General features: G+C 33.5%; 1 protein-coding gene across 1 annotated transcript in view; it reads left to right on the forward strand.

Moving 5' to 3' along the window:
- Positions 1-16,918, forward strand: part of LOC149410070 (uncharacterized) — a 149,388-nt gene that overhangs the window by 38,050 nt on the left and 94,420 nt on the right. The window contains exon 4 of the mRNA XM_089648934.1: positions 5,587-5,686. Coding sequence (XP_089505060.1) covers positions 5,587-5,686 — 100 coding nt within the window. The remainder of the gene's footprint in view (positions 1-5,586; positions 5,687-16,918) is intronic.

Genomic DNA, 16,918 nt, shown 5'->3' on the forward strand with positions numbered 1-16,918 from the left:
TGACGCCTTTCAGAAGGAGGGAGTAGAAATGGCTGTTGCCGAAGAAGATGCTGATCGAGAGATCGTCATGATGGCGTTATCAAAAAGAGCAGATGCCGATCGGGTCGTCATAGTGGGAGAAGGTTTCTCAATGGTTTAGGCGCTGAAGAGACAAACGTCTATCTTCAGAAGAGCACGAAGGGTGAAGCTGGTTGCTGTCACTACTCTACGACCTCCTACAACAACCAGGACTCCCGACAATTACCAGGAACGGTACTATTTACCCACGCGTTTGCCGGGTGCTCTACCACCTCAGCACCGTTTGGCCAAGGAAAGACCAAAATCAGAACACTTCTGAGCAAGAGTGAACCACTTGCTGAGCAAGTGGAGGTCTTCCTTCGGCCAGACTCTACCCCACAAGCCGTGAGTGAAGCAGGCATCAAGTGCTTCGTGGCTCTATATGGGGGTGACATCGCGAGGGATACTTTGTATTTCCTGAGGTATAAGACGTTTGTCACTTCAACAAACATAAACCTCGCCCGTTTGCCACCGACGGAAGATGCTGCAGGCCACCATGCAGCAAGGTGCTACCTCCAAGTGCAGAAGTGGCGGGGAGTCAACTTGAATCCCACTGAATGGGGGTGGAAGCTGTCTTCTCAAGGACTCACCCCCATCCCCACCACGATGGATCCCGCACCTCCTGCTCTTTTGCGAAAAATTTCGTGTAAATGCAATAAAGGATGCTCTGGGAGCTGCTCGTGTAGAAAGGCTGGGCTCCATTGCTCAGTCCTCTGTCAGTCATGCGGTGGCAAATTTTGCATTAACGTCCCGGATGTGGAGCTGAAATGCTCGGACGATGAAGATGACCCGACTACAGACTGGGCGCCTCTCCCAGCTAAGATAAAAAGAAAGACATGATTTGGCAACCAAGACACAATACCTACATGATTTATATTAGTTTTATTTTTTGTGTACATGTAATTTGTCCTCATAGTAGGTACCATGATGTTTGTACAAGCATTTTGGTATGTAGGAATATAAAACAATGTTTGAAGATGACGTAATTCCCGATAGATGTAATATCTTTTCTTTTTTTCATCAAAAATCTGTTAACTGTTTGATAAATAAAACCATAAAAAGACGTGAGAACAGTTTATTTGCATTTCACCCAAAATCCACTTATGACTGTTTTTGGTTATCTGCCATTTTTGAGAGAACCGTTTAGTCTACAGATATTAATTTAGTTTCAAATGAAAGCTAATTAAATTTACAACAACTTTATCTCCTATAATATTTGACGTAGGATGCGTATTTTAGAAATTATTTTACAAAATAAGTGACCATTTCGAAAAAATTTCACTTTTTGGAAAAAATTGCCTATTTTTGAAGAACTGTATCTTGAAAACTAATGGCTGTGTATTGCTTAATTTGGTTTCAAATTATAGAAAATTTAGTCTACTTTAAAAGTATGTATAACATTTATACCAGTCAGACCCTTCCTTTACTGAGATATTGAGCAAAAACTGAAAAAAATCCGAAAATTTCCTGGTTTTTTAGGTCCACCGCCGGTCGCACAGCACTTTCGAAGTTGCAAAATTTTTTTTTTAATACTGGTTTAGGTCCTAACAACATATAAAAAATTCAGAATGACTGGACCTTTTGCAAGCACAACCCCCTTTTCATGTTTAACTTGACTGGACTATGACGTAAAACCTATTAAACTATTGATTCCAACCCCTTTAGCACGAGCTCTGTCTCTGCTGCTCTTGCCTGACATCGCATGCACTTTAAATTAACCCAGCTGAAACTCGACAGATTACAATGCATTCTAACAACATTTGGTGGCAATCAAAAAATGGATAACATTACAGAAATTATTTTTCGGAATAAATCCTACCCAATTGGGATTTGGTTTAGTGGCTAGCGCGGTTGGCTCTAATCCCTGGGGAGTCATTTTTTTTACGGTTGATTATTTAAACAGCCAAAGTGAACCCTAATGAGAATAACCGGTCAAACGGAAATCTCAATATGAGATATTTTCGGACTATAAGACCAATTTAGCGTATTTCCAGCCGTTCGCTTCGTTCGCCCACAGACATCGTCGGTTATTTTTAGGATGAGATTTTTATTAATGTATAGAAAAAAATAAAATGTACCTTTGAGGTAAAATAGATGTAAAGGATTTATTCATTTCGAACTTTACATCTAAATTTAAAATATCTAATCCATTGAAACTATTTTTGCCTGATTGAAATTAAAGCCATTATTGATATTGATAAGAATTATGAAAATAAAATTAAAAAGGTTTTTCTTAGATAAGTACTTAACTATAAATAATCCCTTTTCTTAGGTAAGTCAAATCGCTTATTTTTTTAATGGTAAACTAAAGTATAAGACAAGGTTTTTATGCATAAAACCTTGTCTTATACTTTAGTTTATCATTAAAAAAATAATAATATTTGACAAGTGAAAATATTTCACCAACAAATGTCGATATAATATGTCTCGACGCCATCTAGTGAGAAATTTAGCACTAACAAAGCCTTTCCTATGAAAAATAAAGTTGGTTGTTTACAGGTTGAAAAAATATAATAAGCAGTAATTGTTGATTGAAGTACTAGTACATATTGAATTATTTGACGGGTTGGAAATAAGCCGACGTGGCTCAGTGGTCCAGAGCGTCTGACAATTATATATTATAGAGAAATTTTCAATTTGTGTTGATATTACAGGCGACTAATTATTGATAGTAATAATTTAAGTCAAATCCCGATTGGGTAGGACTTACATTTATTTCGTATATTAACTGCTTTAATGTCATTCAATTTCAGAGAAATGCGTAAATGTCCGCGACGTACAAAAGTTGATAGAATGCATCGTCATCGACAAGGAATCTATCGAGTTTTAGCTCGATCGGATATCGAGAAACGCGTTCGAACGGATATAATTGATCGCATAAATGACGTATTTTAATCTAAGGAGCTTCGTTAATCTGATTCCGTTCATTAATAAATCAGTAATTTTGCATAACGAAAGAAGGAGATTTAGCGTGATTTTTTTGACGGATTTTCTTATGAAATTGCTAACTGACCATAGATCACGAATTTAGTCGATATCGTATTGACATAAGGTTTTATCGATCGTCCTCCATGCTAGACCTCCAGGAATCGTTTGTTTAAGTATGCCAGTAAAGTATTATTGTTACACCCTGTATTTATTTTGTTAAAATGTTTTGTTTTTAGGAAAATACCCCACTTAAATATTTAGGTTGAAATTTAAAAAAAATATAACATTGCGTAGCACTTTGCTTCGAAGTGAAAATGTATTTTTTTCCTCTGAAAACGTTTTAAATTTAAGATTTATTTCATCCCCGGTGGACTGGGTATACGAAACGAGACGGATCTTTTTCATCAAAATTTTTGAAAAGGAAATGAAAAATAAAATTCTGATTAAGATTTTAAATATTTATTCTCGAATATAAAACCCACATTCTGAAATTAAAAAAATATTTTTACTATTTGTATTACGATAAGCTTTCAAAATAAGACCAACAATAACTTATTTATTTATTTGTTATTTTTAAATAGTTATTTATTTACCTATGTCTTAATATTATAAAATAGTATATTATAATAGACATTGTTTATAATTTCGATTTTTTTTTTAAGGTAATCTTTTTTTTTTATGTATTTTTTTTATTTATTAAAAAACCGATATTTTTTTGTATACAGTGTACGTTTTGTCATTTTATGTGAAACACGCCTTCTGAGATATAATTTGAAAAAAAAAATTAATTATTTTTATTTTGAAACTAATCTCAAAATATTTTAATATATAAAAATTCAGTATGCGTATGTTTGCGTTCGCAAAAATCAAAATATAGTTTGTTCTTATTAGTGCCAGGAGTCTTTAGAGGTTTGAATGGTAGAATAAGTCGGTGACGTCCGAGGAATAATTAATGCAACATCTCTGCACCAGAATTAGATTAATTTTGTAGGCGGGTTTGGCCGGGAGAAGCTGGTTTGGGGAAACCCTTTGGCCTCTCCAACTGGTCTGTCTCGACCCATAGCCTTGCGCTGCATAGGGAGGGATAGATCATTCGTCCTTCACTCCTGGACACACTCATCCGTTAATTCCTACCCCTCATACCTTTTTCCTTCCCAGAACTTCCTCTCCTACATTTCCTAAAAAATACCCTCTACACAACATCTCCAAAGATGACATATGACTTGAGGGAAATTATTAAGATACGGAGTCGAATTCAAGTCAATGAAATGTAGTTTTTCAACAGTAACATTGTGGTATACAGAGGTGAATCATGGAAGTTACTAGTGGTAAAAAACAAAAAAAACGCCGAAAATTGTCAAATTAATGTCTACGAATTTTTTTTATGAACTATCAATTTTGTTCTACCACTGCAAGTTTTAATTAGGGTTTGAAAGGGTCAAGCAAAAATTCTTCTTCTTACGTAAAGGTTAGGTTTATTTATTTATTTATTTATTAAACGCCATAAAAGGCTTTTACAATAATTTGATACATGAGATTATAAGTACACCGTGGTACATAGGCGAATATTAGTATTACATTTAAGAACACAACAATATGTATACAAAACGACATTGAATGTGATACAGCTGAAATTTTCTTAAGGCATAGAATGCTACAATAATAGAAAACACTTCATTTAAACAGGATAAAATATACAGAAAAGGTGACTTGCCAACAGATATAATCTAGCAAAATATTATAGTAGCGCAAATAGTAGTGAGTTTATTGTTAAATCAAATTTATCTCCACTTGGCCACTATGGCCGGAGTGTATGGCAAAGTAGCTTCAACAATTCAGGGCTGTCAGAGACTTGACAATTAAAAAAAACATTGTTCATTAAAATAATACATCCGTTAGCCAACACTATAAGACATCTGAAGCAAGCAGTTTATATTGATGCTATACATATACATTTCACATATATGTATATATGTGGAATGTATGTATACACATATATACATATATTACACATAAAGAAGAACATGTCAGTATGATGCAGTACAAACAGACATTTAACATTTCACAAACATATCAGTTACATTCACAACCAAGTATGTTTGCCTTGATGCAAGACGGTGAGGTTTTGAAAATAAGAACACATATATACATATATTACACATAAAGAAGAACATGTCAGTATGATGCAGTACAAACAGACATTTAACATTTCACAAACATATCAGTTACATTCACAACCAAGTATTTTTGCCTTGATGCAAGACGGTGAGGTTTTGAAAATAAGAACACATATATACATATATTACACATAAAGAAGAACATGTCAGTATGATGCAGTACAAAAAGACATTTAACATTTCACAAACATATCAGTTACATTCACAACCAAGTATTTTTGCCTTGATGCAAGACGGTGAGGTTTTGAAAATATCAAAAAGGTCTGTATACGTGTTGGCAGTGCGGTGAAAACGCGCCAACGGTGAATGTACTGTGAACATATTACTTATGTGAAGGTTTTTCACATAAATAATATGTTTATATTTGTTGCCATGGTATTTCAGATGTGTTTGTGATTAAAAACAATGTTTTTTTTATTTCCAGGGCGAGTGACAGATCACCATTTGACGGTTCATGCTGCTCAGGATACCAACAGGTGGACTCCAACTCTCCAACTTCCCCTGATGCTGAAGAGGTATCCCAGGTTCGTTATCTGTTTTTGATATTTTTTCCTGAATGTTTACATTAAGACTAAGCTACACAACGCACTAAACTGCTCCCAAATTGGAAATAATTATACAGGGTGTATTGGCACGTACCCGGCAAACTTTAACCAGCTATTCCTTGGCACATTTGGAGTAAAAAATGTTATGGGCACTTTGCTGTCTGGTAACATTTTTTTTTAATAGAAAATTTACTATTCATATTTTCACCACATGTCACCAATGTTTTATCCTTTATCAAAGTTTGAAAACCCACCTGGCAATATTTTTTTCGAGTTTCGTTGAATAATGTACGTACATTGGCGCGCTTTTACAATCACAACGAAATGGCACGGCACCATTCGTCTCATTTTTAACTATTATTATTTAGTGTGTACGAAAGAGCGAGGACACTTTTTGACACACTTGCTAATAACAGCTGTTGAACACGAGAAACCATGCAAATGACAGTGACGGAGTGTGGATTTTTTTTATTTATTTTTTGTTTTTAATGGAAAAAAAATGTTACCGGACAGCAATGCGCCCATAACATTTTTTACTCCAATGTGCTAAGGAATAGCTGGTTAAAGTTTGTCGGGTACTTGCCGATACACCCTGTATATTTTTTTAAATTAAAACTTATGTTTACAAGCCATAGTTTTTATGCACAGCATAAAAGATAACAAATTATTATAAGCAATAATAATTATAATTATTTTATAAGCAATAATTATTAGCCTGAAACACTCATCCACATTGAAAAATCTCCTGATAAAAGATACATGACGCCAACGGGACTAAAGATTTCCATAAGACAGCCCTTAAGCCGTTGTAAATAAAAAGGTCGAAATGACAGCGCATTACATGGCAGATATTTAAGGGCAAAAAAATTGCCAAGTCAAAAATACCATGCCAAAGAAATCTGATGTCGACAATTAATATAAGACGATAAATTAAGAGGAAGATTAAAATGTGTATATTCTTTGTATACCTTATATTGTAGGTAATAGGCATTAAAATCGCTTCACAAACGGAGTCTAGAAACGTTCAATTTCAAGCAAAAAACTGCTTTTTATTTATTTTTTAAATAATTTTATAAGAAAGCAAAAAAGTTAACAATTATTTTATAAGCAATAATTATTAGCCTGAAACACTCATCCACATTGAAAAATCTCCTGTTAAATGATATATGACGCCAACGGGACTTAAACCCGTGTCCTTTCGATTTCCGGTCGACAGCTCTGACCACTGAGCTATGGCGGCCTATCTCTTATCCGCGAAATAATTCAATATATACTAGTGTTTCATTCAACAATTACTGCTTGTTACATTTTTTCACCTGAAAACAACCAACTTTATTTTATATGAGAAAGGCATTGTAAGTGCTAACTCTCTCACTAGATGGCGTCGAGACAAATTGTCTACATTTTTTTGGTGAAGATACTAGAACTTGTCAAATATTAATTATTATTTATTTATTAGTTTACCAAAAAAATTATAATTAATAATAATTATCGTGAAACACAAATATAAATCTTCGAAATAGAATATAATATATAATATAATTCGACGCTACCTAGTAGAAAATTGAATAATTAACAATGCCTTGTTTTCCTACAAAAATAAACTTGATTGTTTTCAGGTGAAAATATCAATAAGCAATATTTGTTGAATAAAATACTAGTACTTTGTTGAATGTATTATTGGGCGGTTAAAATAAGCCGACGTAGCAAAGTGGCTTAGTGCACCTGACCGGTAATCAGAAGAGTGCGGGTTCAATTCCCGTCGGCGGCATTTATTTTTCTCCGAAGATTTTTTCAATTTATATTTTTGTTTCATGCAATGAATTATTGCTTATAATAATTTGTTAGCAAATAATTAATTAAATTAAAAGAAATCCGCTCTCATCGGCTCGCACTTAGTGATTTCGTCAAGATTGTGTAATTATTCACTTAAGTGCGTTGTTTAAAAGAGAATTATGTAAATATATATAAAGCTGGTATCCACTGCCTTTGTAAGTAAGAACACGGTAATTCAGAATGGGAGTCATTCTCTATTTTCAGAATCAAGGGTAGAAGTTTTACAGTTTTGTTTGAGCATGCGGGGGTTCGTTAGAAATTGGGAATGCGGGGATTCCCAATTTCTAACGATTTATAACAAGTTTATCGTTAAGGCGATGCACTACGCCTTTTAATATTTTAAATTAGCCGCTATCGATAACAACCCTTACGTAGATAACGATAAGGTTTAAATTCCCGCTTAACACCATCCGCCTGTTTTGATTTATGCAAGAAAAAACATGGCCAAAAAGTGCCTTTTATTTTTTTTTGTGGATGTTCAGGCATAAATATTTAATTTTTTTTTATCATTTTATAAACAAATTTATTTGCCACATTATTTAATAAAATCATAACGGAAAATGGGTTCGTAAGTAGGAGATTTTGAACTTTAAAGCAGTTTTCATTGGCCTGTACATTATTTTTTTCTGAGCTTATAAAAAGACTTTTATAAAAAATACTCGATTATTTCAAAGGCCAAGATGTATTCTACTCGCAGTATTTATTTAAAGCATCTGAAACATTTCTAGGCGACCAAAATTTAAAACCAAAAACACATGATTTTGCATTACTACGTATGGCATCGCCTTAACTCTTTTAGTTTTTAAATTTCAAAATAATAATATTTTTTTGAAGATATTTTATATGAAATTCCTTCGATAGAAAAAAATTGCAAAATAAACTCCGAAAATTATAAAACACACGATTTGTTCTGTTATTTATTATGTTATAGGCATGAAAAAATTCACAGTGTATCTTTAAATGCAACCAAAGCATTTGTAGAGAGATTTTTGATCTATTTCAAACGAGTTGTGTTTTATTAAATATTTTCACCATTTTCGCTGAACTAGTAGAGTTTTTTAATATTAGCACGCTACCTCTTACGTTCGTTTTTACATATCTCCCTTTCAAACCATCTTTGAACGCTTATTACGGGGCCTAAAATGTTTAGCTTACGAGTTTATCTTCTAAATAGTATAAAACAAAGCCGCTATCTGCGTCTGTCTGTTTGTGTGCTTAATTCTTCTAAACTGCGCAACGAATTTTGATAAGGGTTTTACTATCATTTAGAGAATTTCTTCCAGAAGGTTTATATAGGTGATACATGCATATTATATTTATAGAAAGTATGGAAAAGTCGATATTTTGTAATCAACTGTTAAAAAAATATTTTCAGGCGCTTACATTGCTAACGCTGGCTAAACCTTATGAGATACATCAAAATAATGTACTACGGAATTGTATATCTTTAAAAGGTCTACAAAGTCGGTAACGATATTTGTCTATCTCCTAAGGATAACTCCGAATTCCGAATTGATTCTGTTCAAAGGCAAGATTGCTTTCATCGGGAACAAAGAAATGAATGCTCTCCATAGTACCCGAGTTTACAAACCATCTTCCAATCATTTTATTCTTGTTATACTGCTACATTTACTTCTCTTTTATACTTAAATAAATTTGCGATCCACGTCTGTCTGTTAGTGTGCTTAGTTCTTCTAAAGTATGCAATGGAGTTTTATAGGGTTTTCACTTTCATTTAGAGAATTTCTTCCGGAAGGTTTATACAGGGTGTATCGGCACTAACCCGACAAACTTTAACCAGCTATTCCTTAGCATATTTGGAGTAAAAAATCTTATGTGCACTTTGCTGTCCGGTAACGTTTTTTTTAATAAAAAATTTATCAGTCATATTTTCACCACATGTCACCACTGTTTTATCCTTTTTCAAAGTTTGAAAACCCATCTGGCAAATATTTTATTCGAATTCCGTTGAATAATGCACGTGTGTACCTATATTGGCGCACACTTACAATCACAACGAAATGGCACGGCACCATTCGTCTCATTTTTAACTATTATTATTAAGTGTGTGCGAAAGAGCGAAGACGCTTTTTGACATAATTGCTTATAACAGCTGTTGAACACGAAACGCAATGCCAATGACAGTGATGTAGTGTGGAAATTTTAATTTTTTTGGTTTTTAATTGAAAAAAAAATGCTACCGGACAGCAAAGTGCCCATAACATTTTTTACTCCAAATGTGCTAAGGAATAGCTGGTTAAAGTTTGTCGGGTTAGTGCCGATACACCCTGTATATATAAAACATGGATTTTATATTTTTGAAAGTCGAGCAACGTCACACGTCAGCCTAGTACTGTATCTAAGTGAAAAGTAAAGTTCCACATAAAAGCCCAGTAGGCTCAGTAAACCAAGTAGTAAATAAATAAATATCTGGCCATACAACACGGCTAAAGTCATTTCAAGCAACTTTGATCACATTGCTATATATATATATATATTGGGTGAAAAACATTATCATGATGCCATTTACTCTATACACTATGCGATAGTGTTTACATTGGCTCTGTGTCTGTACCCGTACAGTGTACTTACTGAACGGATTAGCAATGTCCCCGAAACCCGAAGGGATTTTCTACAGAGCCGGCAGATGATTAATTACATGGTGATAAATTGAAGTATTAATTGAAAATAAGTAGAACTCACATATCGGTTTTGACTTTATTTGTCGAGTTAAACATTTTTTAACAAATTTGCAATGAAAAAAATAAAATGATTAATTGTTCGGTTTTAAGACAAACATTTACGGATTACAAATTTTATTTTTATTTTATTTTATTTAAACGCCCATAGGGCTTTTACCTATAATAATGTACATCTTTATTTTTTAGCTATACAGATTACATTTAAAAAAATCAGTGTTAACAAAATACAGGTTACATAAAAAAAAATATCAGAGTTGACAAAATAAGTAACATAAAATATAAGAGTTTAAAAAATATAGGTGTGGATAGAGTACAAATAAGTGAGACGAAAAATAGAAAATCTGCCAAAATCCTCCAAATCAACCATAATGATAGTAAGAAAGTATAACAATGGTTTACAAATTAGGTAAAAATAGTTCGCACATACTCCGTTTAAAGTTTGCCAAGTTCAAATTATTGTCAAATACATTTATATTGTTTAAGTATTTGTTACCAAGACTGTGTAAACGTTGTATTGGAGAGTGAAAACTATAGTTGGAATGAGATGTATGTATAATCTGACATTATTTGATTTTCTCCTACCACCTTCATTGTAAACGGAAAACGTCGCTTATTCAACGATGGAGGACTTAGGTGACAGAAGATTTAAAAATGTTCAAAGAAAAACCTTTAATCCACTTTGAAATTAGTAATTATTTATTTCATTAGGAAGATAAATAACTTAATTTACAAAACCTTAATCAATCATTCCCACGACTACGAATCATAAAGGATACACCACCACATCGATTACGCAGCAATATAGTGTAAAATATGCCTCGGTCACGTGCAATCAGAAGGATCGCCTTATATGGTGATCGACGATAAACAGAAATAAGCCCTATCGCAAAAATCATGCCCATAAAAGGAATGATTAACTACGGACGTGGGGGAGATACAAAACAGGGGGGGAAGGAGAATACAGAGAGCTGGAGACGGCGACTTGTGTCGGGATAACTCGGCACTTTTCAGTTCAGAGAGCCGTGGACTTCAGGTGGGAGTCAGGAGACGAGCCGACGTCCGCTGTGCGGGTTATAACCCACACACTGTGAGTTGAACCACGAGAGAAGCAACCCAAACGCCCCACATCGGTGTATAGCAGTAAGCGCTTTTAAATATATGGTACCTCTAACAAACGTAATGAAACAGAGCCAGTGACTTCCAGCATACAATTGTTCCATGCAATAGCTTGAAGATAATTTCGTTATACTATGCATAACTTTGTTGCCAATAATTTGCTCAAATGTCCATATTGAGTAGTTTTTTGGTTCGTATAAATTCACACAAAGTCACATAAATCCAAAAAAACAATCTTAACTTCAACAATTTTAAAAACACAAAAAGCACTAATCTACTAAAACCAATTTGACCTACAACCAGCATATTGTATTAAGTCATACTTGTTTTTTTATGCGAATTAGCACAAGAGTCCCAACTGCTCCCAACCGTCTGGAGTCAGTAGGACTATGGCATCCCTATGAGGTATGTTGTGAGGCTAAAGAGAGTAAAGGGGGTGAGATGGGGAAGATGAAGGTGAGAAAGTACTTGGTTATTCAGATCTGGTCACCAAATACACCTAAAGCCATTTCCAGCAACGTTTAAATTCTGAACGGTGATATGAACACCAGGGCGCTACTGAGAGTATCTTCCACTCTAGATCGTCCCGCAAGTAGAATTAATATTATTTTAATATAAAAATTTGCAAAATAACACAAAATTTACCCGATTTGAACCCGCGACCTCCGAATTGCTAGTCGAGAGCCTTACCCCCACGACCACGGAGGCCGTCAAAATATCACTCAAATGTAATATACTACAAGCAAAACGTTAAAATTTTTTAGACTAGACGACATAGAAGCTAGAGTAAAGTTGGCCTCTCAGAAGCTGGGCGTACTGTACAGGGCCCGCAGATACTTTAATAGTACACAACTGCTCACCCTGTACAAATCGCAAGTGCGCCCTACTGTCGAATTTGGCAGCCATCTCTGGTCTGGAGCCCCAAAATACCTGAAAAAAACCCTTGACTCTGTGCAGAAACGGGCGGTCCGTTTGATAGATTCCCCAATCTTAACAAACGGACTGCAATCTTTAGAGCACAGGCGTCAGGTAGGTATGCTGTCCTTGTTCTATCGGTATTACAATGGAAGATGCTCTGAGGAACTAGCGTCATTGATCCCTTCGGCACCGGTGCGTAGTCGGGATACACGCCAAACGCGCGCCCAACATTTGTACACAGTTGACACTTGTCACATGAGAACGGGTCGCTTCTATGATTCGTTCTTAAGTTCAACAGCTCGGCTGTGGAACGAACTGCCGGCCTCTGTGTTTCCTCCCTCCTACAACATGGGACTCTTCAAGACCCATGTTCACTCCTTCCTCTCCACAAAAAGACCCTCCACACAGCATCCCCAAAGATGACATAGGCCCTGAGGGAAATTATTTTCTTCAGGGCCTCCTGTGTGGAGTAAATATAAAAAAAACATAAAAATAAATTATAGATATATGATGATTTTATGTCTTGTTTCGCCCAAAGAAAAAAAGAGCGATATTTTGTAAAAAAAATCCCAAAGCTTCGCGATTATTCTTTTCGTTGATAATAAATTATTATACTTGTGTTTTATATCTCCATCATCAATTACGAAGTTTATATTCGCGGGTAGTGCCCTCCCGCCCCTCAACAGCCTAGAAATATTGCCACTGAAGGTATAAACTGATGGAAGTGTGTTGTGTGCATATCCATGTACCCAAAGTAAGCTCAATTCGTCCTTATTCCTGGTTAAATTGATGAAGCATTTACTCTACTAAAAATAACAAATATAACAAATTTACTCTACTAAAAAAGACATGAACGATATTTTCGACAAAACTTAATTTTTTTAAATATACTATAAACAGCGCCCTTGAAGAGATTTTGCACAAAAATGGCGCTATACACATCATCCAAATATTATTATTATAAACAAGTGTACGTTTAATTATAAGCAATAATTATTCGCCTGAAATATCAATACAAATTGAAAATATCTCCCGAGTAAAAATAAATGCCGCCAATGGGAATTGAACCCGTACCTTCTGATGTCCGGTCAGATGCTCTGAAACTACTGAGCTGTGTCAGCTTATTTCCAACCGGCCAAATAATTCAATATGTACTAGTACCTCATTCAACAATTACTGCTTAATAAATTTTTTCCACCTGTAAACAACCAACTTTATTTTTGTAGGAAAGGCTTTGTTAGTGCCAAATTTCCCCACTAGATGGCGTCGAGACATATTATATCTACAATTGTTGGTGAAATATTTTGACTTGTCAAATATTATTATTTTTCTAATGATAAACTAATGTTTATAAGACAAGATTTTATGAATAGCACAAAGGATAACAAATAATTATAAGCAATAATTAGTCGCCTGAATATCAATACAAATTGAAAATATCTAACGAGTAAAAATAAATGCCGCCAACGGGATTTTTTTTATTTAAAAATATATTTCTTTTATACAAAAACATAAATATGTTAAATTACAACAAAAAACTAATGACAATAAAAATGTTTTCTTTTTAACGTAACTACCCAATTCAATAGAGAAAAACGTTCCTCGTGTTTGAGTTGGGGAGTAGTGCCGATACAATATATTATATTGGGTAAAGAAAAGAAAGAAAGTTTTTATTTACAAAGTAAGAAATAAACAAAATGTATAAAGCATGATAACAAAAGTATAGATAATGAAAAAAGACTACAATAGATGTTACTAAATTAGATACATATTATATGTAAATAAATATAAGAATATATTTATTTTTATTGAACATTAATTTAAGAATAAAAATAAAATAAAAATAATATTATTACATTTCGATTAATAAGTAGGTAGTAGGTGGTATAAGTACATGGAGTTATTTTATTCATTTGGAGTAAACAGAGCTGATAATATTGCAAGCGAAGGTACATAATGAATTGCGATAATAATCTGTTGGTGGCTCGAATGCTGATATAATATTAGAGGATATGGTAAAAGAAGAAAAATATATATTTTTAGTTAATTAATTTTATGAAATAGTTAATGATATACTGAGTATGTACCATTAAAATTTGACTTTGATCAATTACTACTAATATGTACCTGTTATCAGTAGATATGTAAAAAATCAAATTACAATTTATAATTATTATTTGGTTGATCAAGAAGTTGTTTTATTTGGAATTTAAAGGCTTTATAATTTTTTTCAGATTTGATTTTATATGGGAGTGCATTAAAAAATTTTATACCTTGATAAGAATAATGGTGTTGAGAAGCGCTCATTTTAAATTTAGGGATTTTTAAATTGCCACGTGATCTTGATCGGTTACTTATTTTTGGAAATGTTATTGTAGGATTGAAATGATCTTTATGAGTTTGTAACAATGAGTTCTTTTTGAATATATTATTTAGACTGAGAACCCTAAAAGAGTTAAATAACTGTGTTGTTGGAAATATAGATGGTTTACGTAGGATGACTTTTAGAATCAACCTCTGTGTCTTTTCTACAGGTAACAGGTTAGTTTTGAAAGTTCCCCCCACCCAATTATACCATATTGGAGAATAGAGAGAAATAAATAGTTTTAATCATATTATATGATAGGATGTTTCCCAATCTAATGAATAAGTAAATAAGTTTTCCTACTCTGGTTGCCGTATTTTGGACTTGTTCGTTCCATTTTAAGTGTTTATCTACTATGATACCTAGACATTTTATACTATTTTTGCATGTTATTGGTAAACAATTTACATTGCTGCATTCTTTTTTATTTTCACACTAGGATGAATGGATTTTAATTGTTATATTGTTTTTGAAATTTTTTTCCTGCAAAGAGAATGGGATGAAATATGTTTTCTCGGTATTTAGTGAGAGACAATTTAGGTCGAACCATGTTTTGAGTATGTTTATATTGATATTGGCTATCCTCATTGTTTCCTCCCATGATTTTCCTTTTGTGATAACTACAGTGTCGTCTGCGTAAGATATGATATTTCCAACAATGGGAAGAGTGAACATTTGATTTACATATATAATAAAAAGGATTGGACCGATGACAGTTCCTTGCGGTATGCCAAAAGATTAGGTTTTGGGTTCACTAAGGGTATTATTGATTTTGACTTATTGAAATCTCTCTTTAAGGTAACTTTGGAACCATGATAGCACTATTCCGTCCAATCCAATTTGTTTTAGTTTCTCAGTGAGTTTTGAGTGTGATATGCTATCGAATGCTTTGCGGAGATCAATGAATATTCCAAGACACTTTTCTCCATTATCTAATTTTTGCATTATTTTTTATGTCAATTTAGCAATCGCATCCTGTGTGCTGAGATTGTCCCTAAATCCAAACTGGTTTGGGCTCATTATCTTCTTATCTTTTAAGTAGTTGTTGAGTTGTTTTTTAACAATTTTTTCATAGATTTTTGCTATATTTGATGTGAGTGCTATCGGACGATAGTTAGAAGTGTTTTTTTCGTCACCATTTTTAAAAACAGGGATCACAATAGTCTTCTTATAGTTGTTTGGGAATATGCCCTTCTTCAGACTTATATTTATTATATGAGCAATTGGTTTGCTGATTATCTCACGTACAGTTTTTAATGTTTTTACAGTTATTTTGTCGTAGCCAGGGCTTGCTGATCCTCGTTAACTTATTATAGCGTTTTCAACTTCTTTATCAGTTACTGAAGCAAATGTGTGGAAACCTTCTTCAAAAGTTGGGTTTAGCTCTGGTTGTTGAGTTTTGAACCCGTACCTTCTGATGTCTGTTTAAGTTTACGTTTTGCTGTTTTTGTCGGGGAGCGCCGGTAGGAGGGAAACTTGATCTTAATAATACTGTGACAACCCAAACGATATGTCAAAATTCAAAACTACCCGACCTTCTGCAAGGAATTGCCGTTTTTTGTGCTATTTTGACTACACTATGTATGGTGAGGAGTCTCGGAGTCGAAAGGCCATTACAGCCAATTATCGGCGTGACGAAATGACGTGAAAATGACGAAATGCGAAAATGTCTGCATTTTGTCTGCACAGACATTGTGACAAAAAATTGAAAACCTATCAGTTCATTAATACGAATAATTTGAAGAGATTCTTAAAAAAATTGGTATATTTTTATCAGAACTTTTCTCGGTGCAGTTCAGACCGTTATTTTATTTTATTTTTATTAGGAACATTAACAGGTTTATAATATAACATGCATAGAGAGAGAGAAAAAATAAGTAAAAGAATTAGGTTACAACCCAATAACCAATGTTCACATCATGCAATAAAGATAAAGAAGGTTAAAAAGCCAAAAACAAACAAAGAAAACAAAGAAAGGTTAAAAACAAAGAAATGTCAAAAACAAGGAAATAATAAGAGAAAATGTATATATATATATACACGTATAAACACATACATACATATATATACATACACATGCATATACACTTATAAATACATACGTACACACATACATATACATAGTTGCATACATACATACGCATACATACATGCATACATACATACATATACACACCTATATTTGATATTAAATACAAATAATATGTAAGAGTGATAATGAATAAATGATGAATGTAATGTATTAAATTTAGAAAAGGGTTAATTATTACAATA

The sequence above is a fragment of the Hesperophylax consimilis genome, chromosome 28, assembly GCF_061612785.1.
Source record: "Hesperophylax consimilis isolate HC1 chromosome 28, BYU_Hcon_1.0, whole genome shotgun sequence".
In the NCBI taxonomy this organism is placed as follows: Eukaryota; Metazoa; Arthropoda; class Insecta; order Trichoptera; family Limnephilidae; genus Hesperophylax; species Hesperophylax consimilis.